This window comes from Podarcis gaigeae (genome assembly GCF_964106915.1).
Source record: "Podarcis gaigeae genome assembly, chromosome: 10".
NCBI classification, from domain to species: Eukaryota; Metazoa; Chordata; class Lepidosauria; order Squamata; family Lacertidae; genus Podarcis; species Podarcis gaigeae.
Window position 1 is genome coordinate 38,811,141 of NC_139686.1, and position 22,023 is coordinate 38,833,163.

Here is a 22,023-nt window from a genome sequence, read left to right on the forward strand (position 1 = left end):
CTTTAAGTCCTTAGTCTCTTAATCTGGGCCTGAGAAGCAGTGTAACACTCTTCCCACTAGTAATTCTGAGCAACTGGAATTCAGAGGCATATTGATTGCCTTGTCAAACTGCAGGAACCTGGGTAAATAGGCCTTCCCCCCTCTTAGCATGGAGAAGGCAGTTCCTGCCTGCAAAAAGAAATATAGTCTCTGGTTCAAACAAGCAGGAGCTTCACGTATCCCATGTTCAAGGACAATTGACTTCTCCCTATGTGATCTCAAGTCTCTCCTCTAATTTAAAGCTATGAAGTGATCTGATGACTGCGGTCTATAGGCAGTGTATGTAGAGTTGGAAACTTATAGAAGTTCCCTTCTTGCTCATCAAGAAGCAGGGGAATGTCTATATTCATCTGCCTATGTGTGCAGGGTATTTCATTTAATAAAAAATAACTGAAAGCACAATCAACAGTGTTTTGTATGCTGTGTTTTCCCTTTACAGTATATATTTGGGAAAATTGCAGCATCCCAGTCTCCCCAACAAGACCTGTTAGATCTTACATATGCTTTCATTAACCAGATGCAAAAATAAACAAATAAAAATCGGGTAACATTTACAACACAATTCTAACAATGCCTATTCAGACAGTGGGGTTATGATTACAGCTTTAAATGACATTCAATATGCTTCTGAATTTTTTTGGAGGTCAGAAGGCACAAAGATGAAATTGGTGGGAAACATGCATTTGCCATTCTTCTGCTTTTTACTACAAAAACCCCCCTAGTTTATTTTTAGTACTGCTTTTCTGAATTTTAATATTAAAACAGACTAAAATACCCAGATCTATTTCAAATAACATTTCTCCTACACAAGAAGGAAAGTGAAAAATCAACACATCACTCCTTGCACTGGTCCCTTTAAAGGGACTGATAGCTGTGTCAAGTATGATCTCAGCTGCACTGATGGCTCCTATTCACAAAGAAAGCACTTTGGAAGTCAATGCTGACAGAATTAACGCATTCTTGGCACATGGCTGTCCAAGCACTTTAGTGAGAAAATGACTCTCCAAGTTCCTGATTTTTTGGAAGTGGCTAAAATAAAGCCTGAAGGCTGTGTGCTGTAAAAGATTAACTAGGTCCCAGTTTACCTCATATTGTGTATAAAGACATCATAAATGTCATGGGTTTTTTTAAAAGGGTATACGTTATGATGGATTTACAATAGGGTTAAATGCTCTGTAATTGATGGCAGACAACAGGATGGAGAAACTTAAGAAGAGCACATTTTGCTGGCCCTTTCTCAGAGGCTGAAATCATGAGGTATGAAAAGGAAATAAAATTGAAGCACAAGTCATCACAGACTCTTAGCAGGGATTATAATAAATTAGTTAATATCTTAGGCACCCTTTAGATATTACAGAAATGGTTTGGGAGCTGCTTCCTGAGGGTTAATCTCAAAGCACCTCTGCAATGTATAAATATATCCTACCATGTGCATAAGGTGAGCCGAACAGGTTCTGATAATTTCCCCTTATTCCAACCAGGGAACCATTGTATGGTAAGAAAATGACAAATGGTTAAACCCAGTGGGTTTCAAGCATCTAACAGACACTTCCCAAGCTGTTACTGTAAGGTCTAAAGGGCACCAATGATATAGTGTGAAAAAAGGAAAGGCACCAGAGATACCCAAATAACCACTGATATTGCAACAAATGGGTAGAAACGTGCCTGAATCTTGCAAGTAAAATTCACATGAATTAAAATGGAAAGGGGTTTAAAATTTAGGGACCAATATAGAAATAACTTGGATATATCTGGGCACCTAACTATCCCACTTATTTCACAGTATGAGAAAGAAGGCTGATAACCCCAATGAAAGAGTTGGTTTAAAAATGGCTCTAAGGAATAGATAATTAGTATGAAATGTAGTCACAGCATAAAAAAGTAATTCAGCCAGAGGTGGGGAACTTGTGGTCCTTCAGATGTTGCTGGAATACAGCAGCCATTGTCCCTGAGCATTGGCCGTGCTAGTTGAGGTTGATGTGAGTTAGAGTCCATCTAAAGGGACAGAGATCCCACCCTCCTAAATTAGACATGAGTAAAGCCCTCAAATTCTAGTTATAGGTGTACAACTTCTTTCCCATCCAAATACAAAAAACCCCAAAAACCTGTCTTTGAAGGGTCTTTTAAATCAATGTCTAGAAAAGGAATTCAGGACAGTTAATTCTGTAGAGAGCCTCTTAATATCTGCAGAGGAGGTCCTTTTGCTTGTTCTGCCTCCCTCAGAAATTTGGGTGGCAGTGACCAGGAATTCTACACAGAGGTTTGACTGCCACCTTTACTTTATAGTTTTAGGGGAATGATGTTTACTGTGACCTTTGACACCTGATATATGTGTTTTAAGGCCCCATCATATTCCTGTGACTGTCTTTTCTTTTACATTTTTTTAGTACTGAATTTTCAGTTTTTACAACCCACCATGGAACCTGCTGGTGAAGGGCAGGAAATAGCGTACATGATCAGTAGCCAGATTTTTGAGATTGTTATCATCGTATTATCTTTGTACAATGTTTTTTACATGAACAGGCAATCCAACCAAACTCATTTGTTTGCTACCTCTAGTCAGACTCCATCACTGTGAATTAGCTGTGAGTTTTGAATGCCACTCTTATCATTGACTATACAATTAACACCAGTGGGAAAAGAATCCCATATTAAGAGTGCTCTGTTGCTGGGAAAGGTTGTCACTTAGGGAAGGGGCAAGACCTGGCAGTAGTTTTGAATTTTTGATTTATACTCAATTGTAGCTACTAGCTATAATTTTAGTTATACTAGAAAAATATTATCAATGTTGCATAAATATTCTGTTTATATTAGAACTGAAATATTAGTGTGTTGATCATTATTGTATTAATAAGCAATTCCCTAAACAGTTTTTTTTTGGGGGGACCATGTTTTTTATTTATCCTTCATCATCAGAAATAATTTATAGCAATTTTAATCTATTCCATCTGAAACTTTCATATTACTGTTTGATCACATAAATATTCTGACTTTGCAGGATTCCACTTTCTTTTCGCCTTAAACTTTTTAAATTTAGAAGGCAATTATACTCATTCATGTCTAAAGAGACAGGAGAGTTAAATTACTCAGAATTCAATTACCTCTTTGTTTTAGTCTGTTTAGTAGAATTTGTTAATTTTATCATTGTTGCTTGTAAAACAACTATCAGACCTGTTATCCACCATAGTTCAATATATCCTTTCTTGTAAATAAGACTAAATAATTATATGCTAAAAATGGAATAATAAACAAAAGGGGCTGTATCAGAGCCACCCAGTGAATATATATATATAGTGAATATATACATGCAAAACTGAAGTATTGAGATGCTAGAAAATATTTTTATGATAAAAATAGCTGCTTTTCTATATGTACCTATTTGCACATGGGTATTTTGCTGTACTATTTTGCTATACTGCTCAGCGTTCCATGAAAAGAGTCACAATATTAGCATGACTGGCAATAGAACAGTTTATAGGGCAAGAAACTAATATAGCTAAAAAATTACCAACAGGTTTGTATTTTAAAAGAATGTAAACCACTTTTTGATGGATTTTGTCAAAAAGCCGAGTCTACATTTTGCAAATAAAAATAAAGAAAATTAAAAGTAAATTAAAACAAATAGATGAAATAAATAGATTTGTTCTCCAGTTATTTGCCAGGAGACAAAACTTTAAAACCAATTCATTTCTTCTTACATTTAAATCATATTTTTAGCACCTGCACCAATTTAGCACCAATCAAATAACTTAGAATTATAAATTAAATATTAAACAACTCTACTTACTTCATCAAACATAAAGTCATCCACAACTATTTCGCTATAGTCATCATCAGCTTCATCAGTTTTAACAGCTGCCAAAGCACTGGCCAGTTTCTTTCGCAGACGGAAACCTTTCCAGAGTGCCTAAACAAAAATGTAAAGCATGTTATATGAGGCCATAGATCAAATCCAAATCCAAATTCTCTGTTATCCCATTAGGAAGATAAAACATTGTACTTCTTTTTCTGTAATAGCTCAATGATCTGTTTTTTGAACTTTATGTGACATTTAAAACTACAAGACAAATTAAATATCAGCATATGTCTAGAGCTCAGAATACTCTGGAGGTTTGGCTCGAGTAAGCAGAATGGAATCCTAAAACTCTCTCAACTACAAACCAAGGTCAACTAATTAATTATTTGACAATCCCTTCAGGACCTACTATAAGCTTAGGGGAAGAAGATATACGAAAAAGAATTAAGTGTTAACTTTCACAAAAATAAAAACACACTTAAATAAAAATTTCCACTGATTACACCTGACAACGTATGCAGACGTATCAGCAATTAACTTAGGCCAATCATTTTCACCTTCACTAGCAATCTCTAGACTATTTTTTTAAAAGGAAGAATTTAATTTACGGGAGAAAGTTATGAGAAGGGGAAAGGACAAAGAACAAAACAAACCCACAAAAAAAATGAAAGGGAGGAAAGGCATCAAGAGAACCACTAATAAGAGAACAAATAATGGCTTGTAATAAAGGAGATAACATAAAACCACATTATGTGGCTCTGAATTTGAGAACATTCTAGTTGCATAACTGAAAATAGGCACTACCGTTGCCTCCTCCCTAAATCTGTATAAAAATAGCATATAAATAATGATACTTTGGGCATATTAATTGTAGCATGACATATTGTTAAATAGTACTAACAATGAAACTCTTAAGTAGAAATTCTGTTGTCCTGCTTAGCTGCAGTGCTTTACTAAGTTTGGGGCTGTGCATTTGATTTTGGTCCTTCTGAAAGTTCACATTCAGAATCCAGGGGGAAATATAAAAAAAGGACTCAAATCTTTCTTTCACTTTTAGAACCCAGGTGAATTTCCATCACACACATTCTAGGTTTTAGATATTTTGAAGTTCTGGTTTCAACATTAATTTATCTCCCCCCCCCCCCAAAAAAAAAGATTAAAGAAGCCTTAGCATACTCAAAAGGTTGTTTTAAGGCTAGAAGGCAGGATGACATTTTTATTTGCACCAGAAGGTAATGATTCACAAAACTCTTAACACTAGTGAAATGTCACGGAAATTCAGTGGAACTAAATCAGTGCAAGTAGCCCTTTTAATCATATAGTGCCAGTTACCAGTAATGCAAACTTGATTGTCTAAAGCAGGGGTGGATAATAAGTGACCTTCCAGATGCTGTTGGACTTCAGCTCCCACTATCTTTGAGTTATAGGGCTTCTGGAAATTGGATTCCAACAACAGCTTAACAAAGCATGATTTGATCTCCCAATTGCAAACTTAAAAAGAAACTGCCTTGTACCAAGTCAGACACATTGGTCCATCTAGCTGTCTTGTCCATACTGACTGGCATCAGTTCTCCAGTGTTTTATACTGGAATAGAATCATAGAATCATAGAGTTGGAAGAGACCACAAGGGCCATCGAGTCCAACCCCCTGCCAAGCAGGAAACACCATCAGAGCACTCCTGACATATGGTTGTCAAGCCTCTGCTTAAAGACCTCCAAAGAAGGAGACTCCACCACACTCCTTGGCAGCAAATTCCACTGTCGAACAGCTCTTACTGTCAGGAAGGTCTTCCTAATGTTTAGGTGGAATCTTCTTTCTTGTAGTTTGGATCCATTGCTCCGTGTCCGCTTCTCTGGAGCAGCAGAAAACAACCTTTCTCCCTCCTCTATGTGACATCCTTTTATATATTTGAACATGGCTATCATATCACCCCTTAACCTCCTCTTCTCCAGGCTAAACATGCCCAGCTCCCTTAACCGTTCCTCATAAGGAACCTTTTGTCTCTCCCCAGCATGTAGCACTGAATATGAAGTCACCATTTAGTTATCAGGCATGTGGCTCCCAGCCACTATTTTGAGTCCCACCACCCTTCACGTAATGGAAACAACTTTTCAAAAGCAAGCCCTAAAGAAGGAATGGGCAACTCATGGGTCTGTCTCTCCAGATTCTACAGGGCTCTGTTTCCCAGCAGTCCTAGCCAGCATAACAAATCATCAGGGATAACGGAGTTCTTATATTAGCCCTATTGGAGGAAATCAAGATAGGTGTATAGCCCTGAATAGGGCTTTACTTGTTAAAGGATTACAAGACTTCCTTCTGTTTTTGTGTTTCTCTATGTGAGTGATGTCTAGTCTTAGATCAGGTTGCCCCCATGGAGAACTACCGAGGAGCACCCAACCTGGGCTATACTGATCCATTATATAAACCCCTAGTAGGCAATAGGAGAGGGCTCCCCCACCCACTGATGTGAACGGAGTTGAAATTGTAGAGTGGTACGTCTGGTTAAGAACTTAATTCGTTCTGGAGGTCCATTCTTAACCTGAAACTGTTCTTAACCTGAGGTACCACTTTAACTAATGGGGCCTCCAGCTGCTGCCGCAACACCAGAACACGATTTATGTTCTCATCCTGAAGCAAAGTTCTTAACCCAAGGTACTATTTCTGGGTTAGTGGAGTCTGTAACTTGAAGCGTCTGTAACCTGAATCCTCTGTAACCCGAGGTACCACTGTATTTTATAGTATCTTTTAGTTTTATTGTATATTTTAAGGTGAAATTGCATCTTTTAGTTGCATCCGTTTTAGAACCAAAGAACGTTTGCTTGGTGGATTGATTCTGTGAGGTAATGTCCAGTGCTTGATTCTATTTGCCTTTATGTTTTTTCAGGTTGTGTGGTGGTCCAAGCTTATGTAAGAGAGTTAGGCATCCATTCTCAAAGACTGCAGACTGACCTGAAGCTTAGTAGCAGCTTTATGCTTGACCATGGAATCATGGTGATCTTCCTTCTTTAAGTTGACAATCTTTTTCCTGGTATAGTAGCTTCGCCAGTAAGACTGGATCACAGTTGCAGCCAGATGTTGCCACATATAAAAAATTATCTTTTTACGAGCACAGTAGCTTCGCCAGTGTGATTGGATAACTGTGGCTGCCAAGCTAGAAATATCAGAAAAATAACAGACTGTACTCAGCAGTTGTAACCAGTGCCAATGACAACAAATGATTTTGGAAGTTAAAAAAATTGTTTCACTACCCACCACCCACCACCCACCATTTACATGCAACACAGAATGCACAGGAAGACTGATGCTTAAACCACTACAATATGGAGAATGATGGTTGTTTATTATTGTTGTTATGGTTATTATTATTAGGAAAACAACAATAAAGAACAACAGCTGAAGATGATACAATGATTGACAAAATAACTAAGGAATAACATCAATAGGAAATATTTAGCCCAGTCCTATGCACTTCCTGCTGTGAGCAAAACTATTTCTAAATTGGGAGTGGGATGGGGATGAAAAGGAAATTTGGTGGCTGAGGATTTCTTCATGCAGAACAGCAGGAGCGAAAAGGGAGGATGAGGCAAAATGGCCAGATTATTCCAAAGGCATTCTATTTTAACATTATTTTGTTCAGAGCCATAATATGATCCACACTTATTTCATGAGGTTTCTACTTAATTTTTTATAATAAGAGTGGAAATCTACGTTATGTCAGATATTCTAAATGAAAATTATTTCACAGTTAAGAATATATACCCACAGTCATATGGCTGCAACAGCAGATTTGCACATGGAAAACTGGACTTTCTGTGCACGTAGCATTTTGTTTCTACCAGAAATAGCCACATTTAAATCCCTTGGGCCATGTGCCTGTCAGCATGGTGGATATTATGTCTGATTTGGCACATGAAATTCTGTTCTATTATATTTCACATGCACATACTGAATTACTCACACAAAATTTCAGGGTAGTGGAAAGGGAGGGAATTATATCATGTATGGTGGTTTTGTTTTGTTGGAGACACATTATCACAATGGGGGGGGGGGCGTGTTGAATGATGTTTTTCTATGGCACTTTTCGGTCCTAACAACAACAACATATTATTCATATATCACTTAATGCAAATATGTCAATGTTCAGTTAGATGGAAAACAGAAGCACAATGACATGACTTCTCTTTGCCCAGGAATGAAATTTCACCAGCAAGCTCAAGTCTGGTAGTTTTGTATTAGCAAGCATATAGAGATTACTGATACAGTAAGACCATATAGCTTACCATAATGGTATGAGGTGTGACTAGAAAAGCAACAAAGAAAGCAGTCATGAAGACAAGCAGAGCCCTTCAGGTTGAGAAGGAGAATGACTAATAGCATGATACTACAGAACTCTTATTATGTTATACATCTTAAACCTGCTCAAAAATAACTGCTTTTAAGAAAAATTGTCAGCGTTTCTGGCATCTGCACAAATTTACCATACACACACCACCTATAAAGGTTATAGTACAGCCTGAGAATACATATTTTTGTTTTGGACAAAAGATCCAATGCAAGGTAGAAACTACTGACAAAATATTAACAGAATCATAGAAATGGAAGTGCCTGATTTGGTTTTTATTTGATTTGCTCTTGTAAGCTTATCAGATATTTTAACTGTAGTATGTTTTTATTATTAGCGATATGGCAATAAAACTGCTAGCACATTTGCAAAGCAAAGCAGAGCCCAGTAAGGTTTCAAAGTGGGTGGGGGACCATGTGGTGAAATTCCTGCATTGCAGGGGGTTAGACTAGATGACCTTTGGGATAACTTCCAACTCTGCAGTTCTATGATTCAATGATTCCTACTATATTTTATACTTATTTATTTCGTAAAAGTGCCTAAATAATGTATTATAAGAGGCAACTCATAAAAACAAATAATAAACATCATCAAGGCATTGTCCATGTAGGAAATCTAAGTGTACAGTGCAGAATCACAGAATTACACAACCTTTAACAATTTTTGTATTTTTTCCAATAATAATTTTTAAAGCAATGAACTACAATTAAGCACAAGTGACTGAGAGTTCATGCCATCAGTTGCATGAAATTAGTTTTGAAATATAGGGTATAGGTTGAGCTTTTGTTAGGAAGACCACAAAACTGTTCAGCTTTTTTTGGGAATAGACCCAAATTGTTGAGCTTTCTTGGGGAAACCTCCACCCAAAACAGCTTTTTGAGCTGTTTTCACTGCTTTTCTCATCTCATTGGCATACATCTGGGTTTCCCTGGCATTTTGCCAATTCCCCGCTGATGCTATTCTTGCATCCAAAAACCAGGACATGTCAGGAATTTTCCTGATGTATGGCAAGCCTAATCAAATATGAAATTTTTGATATCACTAGCCATTATATCCTTCTGGGTGTTTAAGTTTAATGTTTTAGTCTTAAAAACTAGACCTTAACAAGTTAGTTCAAAAACTGATATTTTATTATAGGTAAAATAATAAAAAAACACTCTAAACTGTGTGTATGGCAGATCTAATTGCATGCATGGACATTTGTCTGCACTGTCTAGCCGCAGGGTGTCCCAAGCAGACCCACACATCTTTCTCTCTAAATTTGCAAGTTCTTATGGGACATGACAATTGTCTGTTCATCATGTGTTCACATCTATATATGGTGGTAGCCACAGGATGGGGAATTTTAAAGCAGCCATAACATGGTAAGTGGGTCTGTAATTTTACCCTACATAAAGGAACCAAGGCTCCCTGCTTTCCCTCCCACACAAAAAAATCGTTTATAGATGAGTTACCACATGGCAACAACACAGGTCTGTGTAAACTCAGAGAAAAGCCTTGGGAAGGTTTATTGCAACCATAGTACTGCCTATCCCTAACCCATTTCAAAGTCCACTGATTTCAAAATTTTATTATGGTATACACACAAGAAGTGAGATTGTCTGACAACTGAATCAATGCATTAGATTACTATTTGGGTATGCTTTCAATAATGGAATGTTTGAGGCTTGGAATATGTTGTTCATATATCTGTAAAATACTTACTTTGCTTAGTTTAACACTATTTAAGACTATCATTTAAAATGATACTTCGCTTCACCCATTTCACATAAAATAGCATATAGCTTTTGACAGTTCTAAAGATAACCTGTGAGAGAATAAGTCTAGGCTGATTTAAGGTGAACTGATTATCAGATAAGCAACCTACAAACTAGAATGAAGAGAATGTTAAACAAGATTCTGAAAGGAAATCCAAGTTGATTTACAGGCAACCAGATTCTATAGATATGAATATCTGTTATTTAATGTAAGTCATAGATAATCACACAGCAATGTAGTTATGAAGGTGTTCTTGGCTGAGCAAGTACATCCTATTATTCTGAAACTCTGAGGAGACCATACTGAAACAACTTATTATCATCTCTCAGGTGCATCAGTTTTCCATACAAAACTAGCCCCATATTTCTGCAAAATCTTTAGCACAGCATTTGAAGGAGACACTACCAGCAGTGACACATGCACACATACCCACCTTTGGGATTTTCAGTGATTTTCTGAAATGACTATCTACAGCAAAAAATAGATGGCTGTGTCCTATGCAGAAGCAAGGACCCTGAAGTGATGCCCTAGCTCAGGGTAGTTGCTTCTGTGCTTACAGATCAAACTGTTGTGCTGGTAAAATAGACATAACAATCCTTCCTAATTATTTACTGAGTACTGGAGCAAAAGTATTTTTTTTTATCTATTAAGGGAAAAATATATAAACTGAGGGGGAAATAAGTTTTGACAGTCACTTTTTAGAATTATGATTATTTCTGAAAGATCATCTGGTACATGGAATCAGTCATGCCCTTATCCACATTAAGATTACACAGTGCTATGGTTATGTTTCCATAATAAAGTGTTTTGACCTTTGAATCTTACTTTTGTGAACTGTCAAAATGTTGAAGAGAATTTCCTTCATTGCTTTCCATGATTTGCTTGCTGAACCTATTTCTCTGTAGACTGATTAATACGTTATCTTTGCTTTCCTCATTGTGATTACGGGAATATTGAAAAATGTCCTCTTGTCTGTGTTCTCCATTTTCCCCCATTCCAGACACTTTCACGAAAGAGTTAACGGACATAGCCTGAGTGTGGCCAGGAGCACTCCGTCTTTCAGCCATAATGAATGAGTCCTGCTTATTTTGTTTTACACCACTTATACCGAAGTTATTTTGCTCTGTGATGTTAATGGCTTCTTGGTTCAAAGGATCTGTCCATTTTCCTGGTTCCTCTCCTTCAGTAGCATTTAGAACTCCATATTCATGTGCGTAACGGTGCTCACTACTTAGCTTCATCAGCTTCTTAAGATACCAACACTGGAGCTGTACAGCATCTGCAGAGAATTCACTTTGGGAGGGGGAAATGTTAAAAAGCATCTATTGGTTCTAAAATAATGACTCATCAAACTTTCCCCCATTTTAGTTATGCTGCCCCATAAGAAACAAAAATAATAACTTCCCTGCAGTTTCAAAGACCAGAGATTGTCTAATTAGCCAAAGGTAAGGGGAAAAGCCTCCCTGGGGAGAGCAAAAGCCCCCAAAGTTTCAACAATATCAGGCGCAAATGCAGTTTGGAACAATTTCTGTCTAAGCTGGACATATGACCAGCTGAGACCCTCAATGGGGCCAATAGATACAAATTGTCCTTTAGTTAGAGATTAAAGCCATATACAGAAACATCTGAAGACCTGAGAAATTTCACAGAATTAAGCTTCCTGATAGAAATATGTGAAATATTCTAATACACAGGGGAGCATCTATTCTATAAAAATTTATAACATATACTTTGATTTTGAAATTGTAGGTTTTAAATGAGCATATAACACTATTTCACCAAAGCAGCTAGAATATTACTCTTTGCATTTGTACATTTCAAATTAATGACATGTAATCTTGGGTTGGTCTTAATAAGGTATAATGTGTCACTGTGCATGTTTATTCCTCCCCTCAAAAAAACACCATACCTGTTAATTAGTTATTTATGTACCTTTCACTTTTTGTCTGAAGGAGCCAATGTGGTGGCTTACAAATAAGAAACACAAATATTAAAAACTAAAATAACCAGGAAAAGACACTTGAGAATCACATAAATTATATAAAATCAGCAGACAAGAATAAACTAAAAGCATTTTATATCTCCTTCCTGTGCAAAGCAAAATCAGTAGCAACTTTGGATTTGCAAAGCTAGCTTCCAAATGTCTGCCAAACAGTGATAAAAGATTGGGCCAGTCAGGCTACCCTTAGGAGAGAATTCCATAAAGGCTGTGGCACAACCAAAAAGACTCTGCCTTTGGAAAACACGGAGCAGTGATTTATTCTTTATTTTATCAAGATCAAGCATTAACCGAAAAAATTAGGTATTATTATTTTTGGAACACTGTTGCAAAAAATGTCTGTGGTAGTATACAGATTTTCATAAACAGTTAATAGGATATGGTATTGTTCCACTTATCTCTGCCTTTTAAGACTAGAGATGGAAAATGGAGTAGGTTTGTCTGTCAAACAGAACTCTATAAGGGGCCAGACGTGGGATGTTACTTTGAAATTAAAGTCAGTTTGCATTACAGTTGTAAAATTCACTAGAATGTGTATTAGAAAACATATTAAGTGATGCAATTTCAACTGAAAACATCCCAAATGTGGCAGAAGATGCTTTAACACAGAATATTTCATCAGTCACTCTTTTCTTATCTAGGGAGCACTTCTGCTGCCTTCTCTACTTTTCAATGTATTGCAGAATACATTACTGAGTGATACAGTAATGTAGCGACTGTAAAGCTGGTTTCACTCAAGTAAATCTCTAGAATTACAAGCCTAGTTTTAGTTATTTCTAATGTAAAGTACCCCAAGTTCAATTTTTGTAATGTTCTAGGATTGCAAAGAACGAAAGCTCTTGAGGGCTGGATATAGCTTTCAGGTAATTTTGCCATACAAAATAGTTCTGAGAGAATGATTCGCATCACCATTCAAGAATAAGACAAGAGGTGATGCTGGATTCTAACATTTCAGCTTAATATACATATTATTCAACATTAAATTAAACATATCATTATGTAAAGAAGCCATATTACTTTAAGTGAACTTGATATTTTTTATTATACCTATGGAAATTCTGACAAACTTTAAAGTTGAATATTGTTTACTATGTTGTGCTTTTTTACTTGAAAGATGGTGAGATATTATCTTGCTTCACAAACAAAAGCATTTTGGATTTGTTTGTTTTTAAAAAAAGATAATATGTATTGTATAAAGAAAGATGTGACAAGTACATATTCAAAGAAGCATCATGTAATGCTATATAAATTGACATATACGTTAATATCATTATTGTTCCAGTCTAGTTTGCAAAAGGCCTTTAACTCCATAAAGAGTTTTAATGTTTATATTTCTTCACTTATATTTCCTTTTATAAGCTTTTATGCCATTTTCATCTGTTTAAACTAGTAACTGTTTAAAAGGGTTTCAACTTCCATTAGTGTCTTTTATTTCCAGGCATCTGTACAAGAGCCTGTTGAAAGCCAAAACACTGAAACGGAAGTGCATTTTAGCATAGCTACTTACAACTAAGTGTGAAAAGATTAACTGACAGACAGAGTAATTAATTTTTTTTTAAGCACATAATTCTTAAACATGGGTAGGCTAGGCATAGTGAATTTGAAAGCAGGAACAACACAATTTAATTGAGCAGCTCTAGTGTATGAAACATGGATTAGGAAACCTAGCAATGATTACCTTTGGCAGTTTACATACTTGAGGTCATACCTACAGGGCCTCATAACTTAGTGAGATGTCAAACAGACAAGAAGCTTGCTTAGTTTTTATGCTGTTCGTTAGGCATGTTGCATTAAGGCTGCAATCTTAGGCACTCTTATCTGGGAACAAGCCCTGCAGCACAACCTGAGGACTTATTTCAATTAAACATAGGATCATGCTACATGACACTTAATTTACATGAAACAGAGATGGGTTTAGGCACACATAGAAGGGAGGGGGTCATGTGTGATTTTATTATATGGATTTTGTTTTCCATATTTAGAAAAAATATACCACACCATCAGGAAATTAGAGAAAGATGAGAACTCAGTAGCAAAGCACATGTTTTTCATGTAAAGTGTTCCAAGTTCAATTCTTGGAATCTGCAGGTAGAGGTGAGGAAGAATGCTGTTTGAAACTCTAGAAAGTCACAGGTCATCAATACTGAGCTACATGGTCAAGTAGTCTAACTCATTATAATGGCAGCTTTCTATGGATTCCATTTTCTTTGTGGAATGGCACTATTTTTATTATGGTTCTCATTATTGTTGTTTTGATTGTTTTACAGTGCAGTCCCATGCATGTCTATTCAGTTTTGTTGTTAGTCTCTGTGGATTCTTTTCAGAAGCACACATATGAAAATTAAATAAATAATGCTGGCCCATTTCAGAAATAAAAATATGTCTCAGCATTTTTCATAATGTAAAAGAAGAACAGTTAACTGATAGATAAGACACAAGTGGTCTATCTTAACCAGACAGCTTCCCCCCCTTTCCATTATAAATCACACCCATTTCTTTTCAGTCAGAATTTTACCTCATCACTTCAGAATTGTATGCTATTCTCCTATGACCAGGTTACCATTGCCGACAACATCACACAACTGAAATTCTGCCTATTACCTTTTCTTTACAATAAGGAACAGTCTAGTGCAGGAAAGATTTAGCAAATGTGTCTCAAGTCTTCTAAGCAAACACTTTCCCACTTTACAGATAGGTAGCCGTGTTGGTCTGCCATAGTCAAAACAAAAAAAATTCCTTCGAGTAGCACCTTAAAGACCAACTAAGTCAGTTCTTGGTATGAGCTTTCGTGTGCATGCACACTTCTTCAGATATCTTTCCTCATGCATATATGTCTACAATAGTAGATAGCATCCTTGCAATGCAAAGTAATGTCATGAAACAACTGATAAAGTCTTAAACACAGTGAGTGCAATCTAGCCACAATTAAGCTGTTTTTAGGCCCATTAGTTTAATGGGAGAGTAAAGCATCTGGTTAGTTTAAAAACCTTACTAGTGGCTTTGTTTTATGAAGCCTTGAGGAAGAGCTAAATCCATCTGGTACATTTTGAGACTGTTGTTTTTTAAAAGGTGTCACAAGGCATGAATTAATTAAGTAAAAGAAAAACTGAAATAGATATTTTAGCAACTTTTCACGTTAATGTGATTCTGATGTATTCATATTCTCATATTTAGGAGCACAGAAAGGCATATCAAAATGCTGAATATACTTACATTAACCTAGTTGTGGCTTTTTTGCTGACTAAATCAATTTTTTGAATCTGAGCTTGACAAAATGCTGCAAAGCTTCCTGGCTGTGCTTTTTTCATCATTCTTTCATCTGCATTTTCTGCATCAGATTTTATGTTTCCATCATTAAGCACATTCAAACTGGGAAGAACTTTAAGTAAAGAGTGCCTTTTAAGATGAAAGAAAGCTATGTTAGTGCTAGAATAAACACAGTTTATTATCATCTCTGCTGTAAGGATGATGGTTAGGAAGATGCTTTTTCTTGTTTAACTACATAACTATTTACTTGAAAGACAATAAAACATTTTGTGATTCTTTAAAGATGAAACAATGCACTTCATTTGATTATTGGACCATATATATAAAGTTCTGAGGCAAACCAGGCAGCAGCTTAATACAAGGGATTAGATGTGGGAGAGGTAAGTTTGGGTCTCCTGACATTTAAAACAAAAACAACCAGAAAAGTAGATATGGGGTTGCCCAAGTTGGATTAGATTGAAATTTCACCCTTGAAGCTTCAAAAAATCTAACTGAGGGGAAAAAAATATATGTGATTCGCTATCTTTTTCTTTCTCTTGTGGGTTGCTTCCCTGCTATGATACTTCCCTAATTGAAATTGCCCCTCTGTAGTTTCAAGAAGGTCAACTGAGAGGAACAGACAACAGGTACATGTCTCACTTTTTTCTTATACATGGGCTGGAATTTTAAATTTGTTTTATGGGAGAGCATGGTGGTCATTTGGGGCGCTGCAATTTCACCCTGAAAAAGCACTTTCGGGGGGGGGGCGCGATCCCGTGCAGGTCACTTGACTCACGCAGGAGCATGGCCCTGGAATACAGTGTACCAGTTTTTCACCTCAAAATGTTGGATGGTATGCTCATGATGACCTAAGGCAAATAAAGAAGCCCTTGCTTGTTTGGGAGCTCCTTATATGTACTGGGGATTCCAAATCAGGAATTCTGGAAGCACAGTAATTTTATGGTTGTTGTTTAGTCGTTTAGTCATGTCCGACTCTTCGTGACCCCATGGACCAGAGCACGCCAGGCACTCCTGTCTTCTACTGCCTCCCGCAGTTTGGTCAGACTCATGTTTGTAGCTTCGAGAACACTGTCCAACCATCTCGTCCTCTGTCGTCCCCTTCTCCTTGTGCCCTCCATCTTCCCCAACATCAGGGTCTTTTCCAGGGAGTCTTCTCTTCTCATGAGGTGGCCAAAGTATTGGAGCCTCAGCTTCACGATCTGTCCTTCCAGTGAGCACTCAGGGCTGATTTCCTTAAGAATGGATGCGTTTGATCTTCTTGCAGTCCATGGGACTCTCAAGAGTCTCCTCCAGCACCATAATTCAAAAGCATCAATTCTTCGACCATCAGCCTTCTTTATGGTCCAGCTCTCACTTCCATACATCACTACTGGGAAAACCATAGCTTTAGATCACTCCCAAGTTACTTTAAAAACTGTCCTGCAGGGCAGCCCCCCTCCCCAATACATTTATTTGCAGATATTAATGTTGTTGCGGGAGGGAAGTAGATTATCAGAGGAGGGTCCCTTCCAACTCGGCCATTCTGTGGTTCTGTAAACAGGTCTGCTGGTTTAAATCTACGATTTAGTCAATATATGGCAAGGTGATGTCTCTGCTTTTTAGGATGCTGTCTAGGTTTGCCATCGCCTTTCTCCCAAGGAGCAGGCATCTTTTAATTTCGTGACTGCTGTCACCATCTGCAGTGATCAGGGAGCCCAAGAAAGTAAAATCTCTCACTGCCTCCATTTCTTCCCCTTCTATTTGCCAGGAAGTGATGGGACCAGTGGCCATGATCTTCGTTTTTTTGATGTTGAGCTTCAGACCATATTTTGCGCTCTCCTCTTTCACCCTCAATAAAAGGTTCTTTAATTCTTCCTCACTTTCTGCCATCAAGGTTGTGTCATCTGCATATCTGAGGTTGCTGATATTTCTTCCAGCAATCTTAATTCCGGCTTGGGATTCATCCAGCCCAGCCTTTCGCATGATGACTTCTGCATATAAGTTGAATAGGCAGGGAGACAATATACAGCCTTGCCGTACTCCTTTCCCAATTTTGAACCAATCAGTTGTTCCATATCCAGTTCTAACTGTAGCTTCTTGTCCCACATAGAGATTTCTCAAGAGACAGATGAGGTGATCAGGCACTCCCATTTCTTTAAGAACTTGCCATAGTTTGCTGTGGTCAGCACAATCAAAGGCTTTTGTATAGTCAATGAAGCAGAAGTAGATGTCTTTCTGGAACTCTCTAGCTTTCTCCACAATCCAGCACATGTTTGCAATTTGGTCTCTGGTTCCTCTGCCTCTTTGAAATCCAGCTTGCACTTCTGGGAGTTCTCGGTCCACATACTGCTTAAGCCTGCCTTGTAGAATTTTAAGCATAACCTTGCTAGCGTGTGAAATGAGTGCAATTGTGCGATAGTTGGAGCATTCTTTGGCACTGCCCTTCTTTGGGATTGGGATGCAGACTGATCTTCTCCAATCCTCTGGCCACTGCTGAGTTTTCCAAATTTGCTGGTATATTGAGTGCAGCTCCTTAACAGCATCCTCATTTAAAATTTTTAATAGTTCAGCTGGGATATCATCACTTCCACTGGCCTTGTTATTAGCAATGCTTTCTAAGGCCCATTTGACTTCATTCTCCAGGATGTCTGGCTCAAGGTCAGCAACCACACTACCTGGGGTGTACGAGACATCCATATCTTTCTGGTATAATTCCTCTGTGTATTCTTGCCACCTCTTCTTGATGTCTTCTGCTTCTGTTAGGTCCTTTCCACTTTTGTCTTTTATTATGGTAATCTTTGTACAAAATGTTCCTTTCATATCTCCAATTTTCTTGAACAGATCTCTGGTTTTTCCCATTCTATTGTTTTCTTCTATTTCTTTGCATTGCTCATTTAAGAAGGCCTTCTTGTCTCTCCTTGCTATGTTTTGGAAATCTGCATTCAATTTCCTGTATCTTTCACGATCTCCCTCACATTTTGCTTGCCTTCTCTCCCCCACTATTTGTAACGCCTCATTGGACAGCCACTTTGCTTTCTTGCATTTCCTTTTCATTGAGATGGTTTTAGTTGCTGCCTCCTGTATAATGTTACAAGCCTCCATCCATAGTTCTTCAGGTACTCTGTCCACCAAATCTAAATCCTTAAACCTGTTCCTCACTTCCACAGTGTATTCATAAGGGATTTGACTTAGATTGTATCTTACGGTCCCAGTGGTTTTCCCCACTTTCTTCAGTTTAAGCTTGAATTTTGCTATAAGAAGCTGATGATCTGAGCCACAGTCAGCTCCAGGTCTTGTTTTTGCTGACTGTATAGAGCTTCTCCATCTTTGGCTGCAGAGAATATGGTCAATCTGATTTTGATGCTACCCATCTGGTGATGTCCCATGTGTAGAGTCGTCTCTTGCGTTGTTGGAAAAGAGTGTTCGTGATGACCAGCTTGTTCTCTTGGCAGAACTCTATTAGCCTTTGCCCTGCTTCATTTTGAACTCCAAGGCCAAACTTGCCAGTTGTTCCTTTTATCTTTTGACTCCCTACTTTTGCATTCCAATCCCCTATAATGAGAAGAACATCCTTCTTTGGTGTCACTTCTATAAGGTGTTGTAAGTCTTCATAGAATTGGTCAATTTCAGTTTCTTCAGCACCAGTGGTTGGTGCATAAACGTGGATTACTGTGATGTTAAGAGGTCTGCCTTGGATTCGTATCAAGATCATTCTATCATTTTTGAGATTGCATCCCAGTACAGCTTTCGCCACTCTTTTGTTGACTATGAGGGCCACTCCATTTCTTTTACGGGATTCTTGCCCACAGTAGTAGATATGATGGTAATCCGAACTGAATTCGCCCATTCCTGTCCATTTTAGTTCACTGATGCCCAGAATGTCAATATTTATTCTTGCCATCTCATTTTTGACCACATCCAACTTACCCAGGTTCATGGTTCCTACATTCCAGGTTCCTATGCAATATTTTTCTTTACAGCATTGGACTTTCCTTTCGCTTCCAGGCATATCCGCAACTGAGCGTCCTTTCGGCTTTGGCCCAGCCGCTTCATCAGCTCTGAATCTACTTGTACTTGTCCTCCGCTCTTCTAAGTAGCATGTTGGACACCTTCCGACCTGAGGAGCTCATCTTCCAGCGTCATAACTTTTATATGCCTGTTGTCTTTGTCCATGGAGTTTTCTTGGCAGGGATACTGGAGTGGCTTGCCGGTTCCTGCTCCAGGTGGATCACGTTTGGTCAAAACTCTCCACTATGACCTGTCCATCTTGGGTGGCCCTGCATGACATAACTCATAGCTTCTCTGAGTTATTCAAGCCCCTTCACCATGGCAAGGCAGTGATCCATGAAGGGGAATTTTATGGTAGGGACAAACTTATAGGATCCCCCAGGCCAGCATAAAAGTAACTACAAATAATAGCTATTCAAGCCATATTCTTTATAAACAATTACAATATCACCAAATTTAGACTCAATCTAGCCAAGGTTAAACACTTTTAAGTTCCATGGATTTCAATGGAAAAGTTAAGTATATGTTGAACTCTTTCTTAACTGAAATATACCATCAACCTGATGGACAGATTCCCAAGGAAAAACAATGAACTAAAACCACTTAATTTTGGCTGGCTCATATTCCTTGCTTCTATAAATAATAGCACAGATACAACAACAGCAAAACGTTTCTTGTTTTCTTGTTGTGCAATAGTATTAGGTGATAGCACTAAACTGATAAGTCCACACTGCATGTGCAGGTCTATTAGAAACAATGTTGAATAATGATATATTGAAAAGATGCCATATCAAGTTGATTAATGTTGGAAAGTAAGGTTTCTTAGAGCCATGGGATCTTAACACTAGTTTTTCCAGCTGGGTTTCTCCTAGTGGCGGCTGAATCAATATTTCATTTAGTGAAAACTTCCTGGTGAATATTCTGTCACTTAAGAGGTTCTATTAATCATTACTGCAATGAAGCACTTTCCCCCTAGGAGTGCTCAAACTGATCCCAGGGTTTAATTTCTAAAAAGTGATTTCTTAGTACTTCAGCTTCCTCAGTGTTATCACTGGCTGGACATGAAAGTAGGAAACCTATTGGGAAATTTTACAACTAATTCCTTTGTTGGTATCAAGGGGTTATGTAAAGTTCACTGAAACATATTGCCTGAAGTTATAGTGAATGCTGAATTCAACAAATCCATACTTTAGAGTATCCTGTTAGATAAATTAATCTCTTGTCCAATTATGAAAGCTCAGTTGGTCAAATAACGTCGGAGGACCTTGGTGGCTCAGGAATTTCAAGGATTTTTAAAACTGAGCTTGCATGGAGCAGCAATTAATTATATGTAATATCAACCATTAAAAACAATATAGCTACAAATGGTAAGACAGTTATGTTGTCATATAACATGCACTACTTTAGTAAAATTACTTTGTCTTTTACAATTACAGTACCAGTTATCTTCATCATGCAAGAATATAAATACATATTCACAAGTAATGCTGTGCTAGTCAATTTCTACATTTTTCTGCATATATGTTGCCTCATCTGCACCTGTCATATAAAACATGTTTAGAACAAGGGTCTGCTCAATTGGTATGACTCTTTAGAACCAGTACTCATGGTGAGATCAGGAATGGATCTCGGGCTCATGGTACCCTCCTTGCCTGTTCCCTAATTACATACAACAGTTAATAGCTGACCGATATATTGTGTTTATTCAAAAGTTGGATCTCCCTGATCCTCTGATCTAAACACTTCTAGCATGATCCAAATTTTTGTGGGTTTCCAACTTTGTAGGGAATGAAGTTCGTCTCTCTCTGTGTGTGTTTGCATATATGTGTAATATGACTTTCAGCTGAGCTGATCCATTTTTAGAAAAATGGGTTTTCCAAAGTGAGTCAGCCAAGTTCCATGCGGAAAAGAGATGATTGAAAAGAATCTGAAAGCATAACCAAAACAAGCATAGAAAGGAATGTGAAAAAAGGAAGGAGACCATTCTAGCTTTAGAGATATCTTACAATTATTTGAAAACCAAAAGAAAATTTTATACAAGGTAGAATGACATACAAATCATTAGTAAGAATGGAAATGAACCGTATAGCTTGGTTATCATAGTCTGCTTCCACATGAACCCAATTTGATAGGTATTTTAAATTAGACTGGAAATCACCTAGCAATTGCTAGTCTACATAAACAAGTATCAGTATTGGAGAAAGAGCTACCGTCATATACAATAGCAATTGTACTTCCAAGAAACAGGAAATACCCTTTTACAGATCTATTTGTTGAGCCACTTGAAGTCCAAAATGAACATGACTTTTTTTTTTTTTGTAAGGACACCAGGGAGAAGCAAATAAATTAAATAAAATGGATGTTTGAAGTGGATATAGTTTTAATAGCATTGATTTTGAGGAGATGGGATACTGTATTTGTGAAAGTCTGATGTTTTACTAGATTCCTGGATTAGATGCTATGAATCTGACCCTGGGTTGCTGAGAGAGCTCCAAAGAGCAACCCTCAGATGCCATCTCATTAATCCAATGTTCTGAGCAAAGCTCAGAAGATGCTTCCTAATGAGATGCTGATCTACCCTGTCAGTGCTGTTATTATGTGCAGGGTTTGTTGTTGTTAGTTTTGCCTCTTGGTGAACTACAGCAGAGGTAGTTTTAGGGTAGTGTGAGCAGTTTGGCAGCACTGGATGCAGAGCTGTATTGGGTGCTGCAACAACAATGTAGAACCAAGTTTGAGAGGCAGGGGGTACCAAATTTTAGGCAGTGTTGCATAAGGAAACACTGAAATTTGAGAGCCCAAGTCCCCCACCGACTGGAGAAAGAGGAGACCACCAA

At 37.7% G+C, this 22,023-nt stretch overlaps 1 protein-coding gene across 5 annotated transcripts in view; it reads right to left on the reverse strand.

The window, feature by feature from the left end:
• The window catches only part of LRRIQ1 (leucine rich repeats and IQ motif containing 1), a 98,092-nt gene that overhangs the window by 51,932 nt on the left and 24,137 nt on the right, over window positions 1–22,023 (reverse strand). For all 5 annotated transcript variants that reach the window (XR_014555326.1, XM_083698905.1, XM_083698908.1 and 2 more), the window contains exons 15-18: window positions 15,149–15,331; window positions 10,762–11,229; window positions 6,786–6,987; window positions 3,827–3,946 (exon numbers count right to left, since the gene is read on the reverse strand). Coding sequence is in view for 4 of the 5 variants with exons in the window: in XM_083698905.1 (XP_083555031.1) it covers window positions 3,827–3,946; window positions 6,786–6,987; window positions 10,762–11,229; window positions 15,149–15,331 (973 nt within the window). In the remaining variant the exon portion in view is untranslated. The remainder of the gene's footprint in view (window positions 1–3,826; window positions 3,947–6,785; window positions 6,988–10,761; window positions 11,230–15,148; window positions 15,332–22,023) is intronic.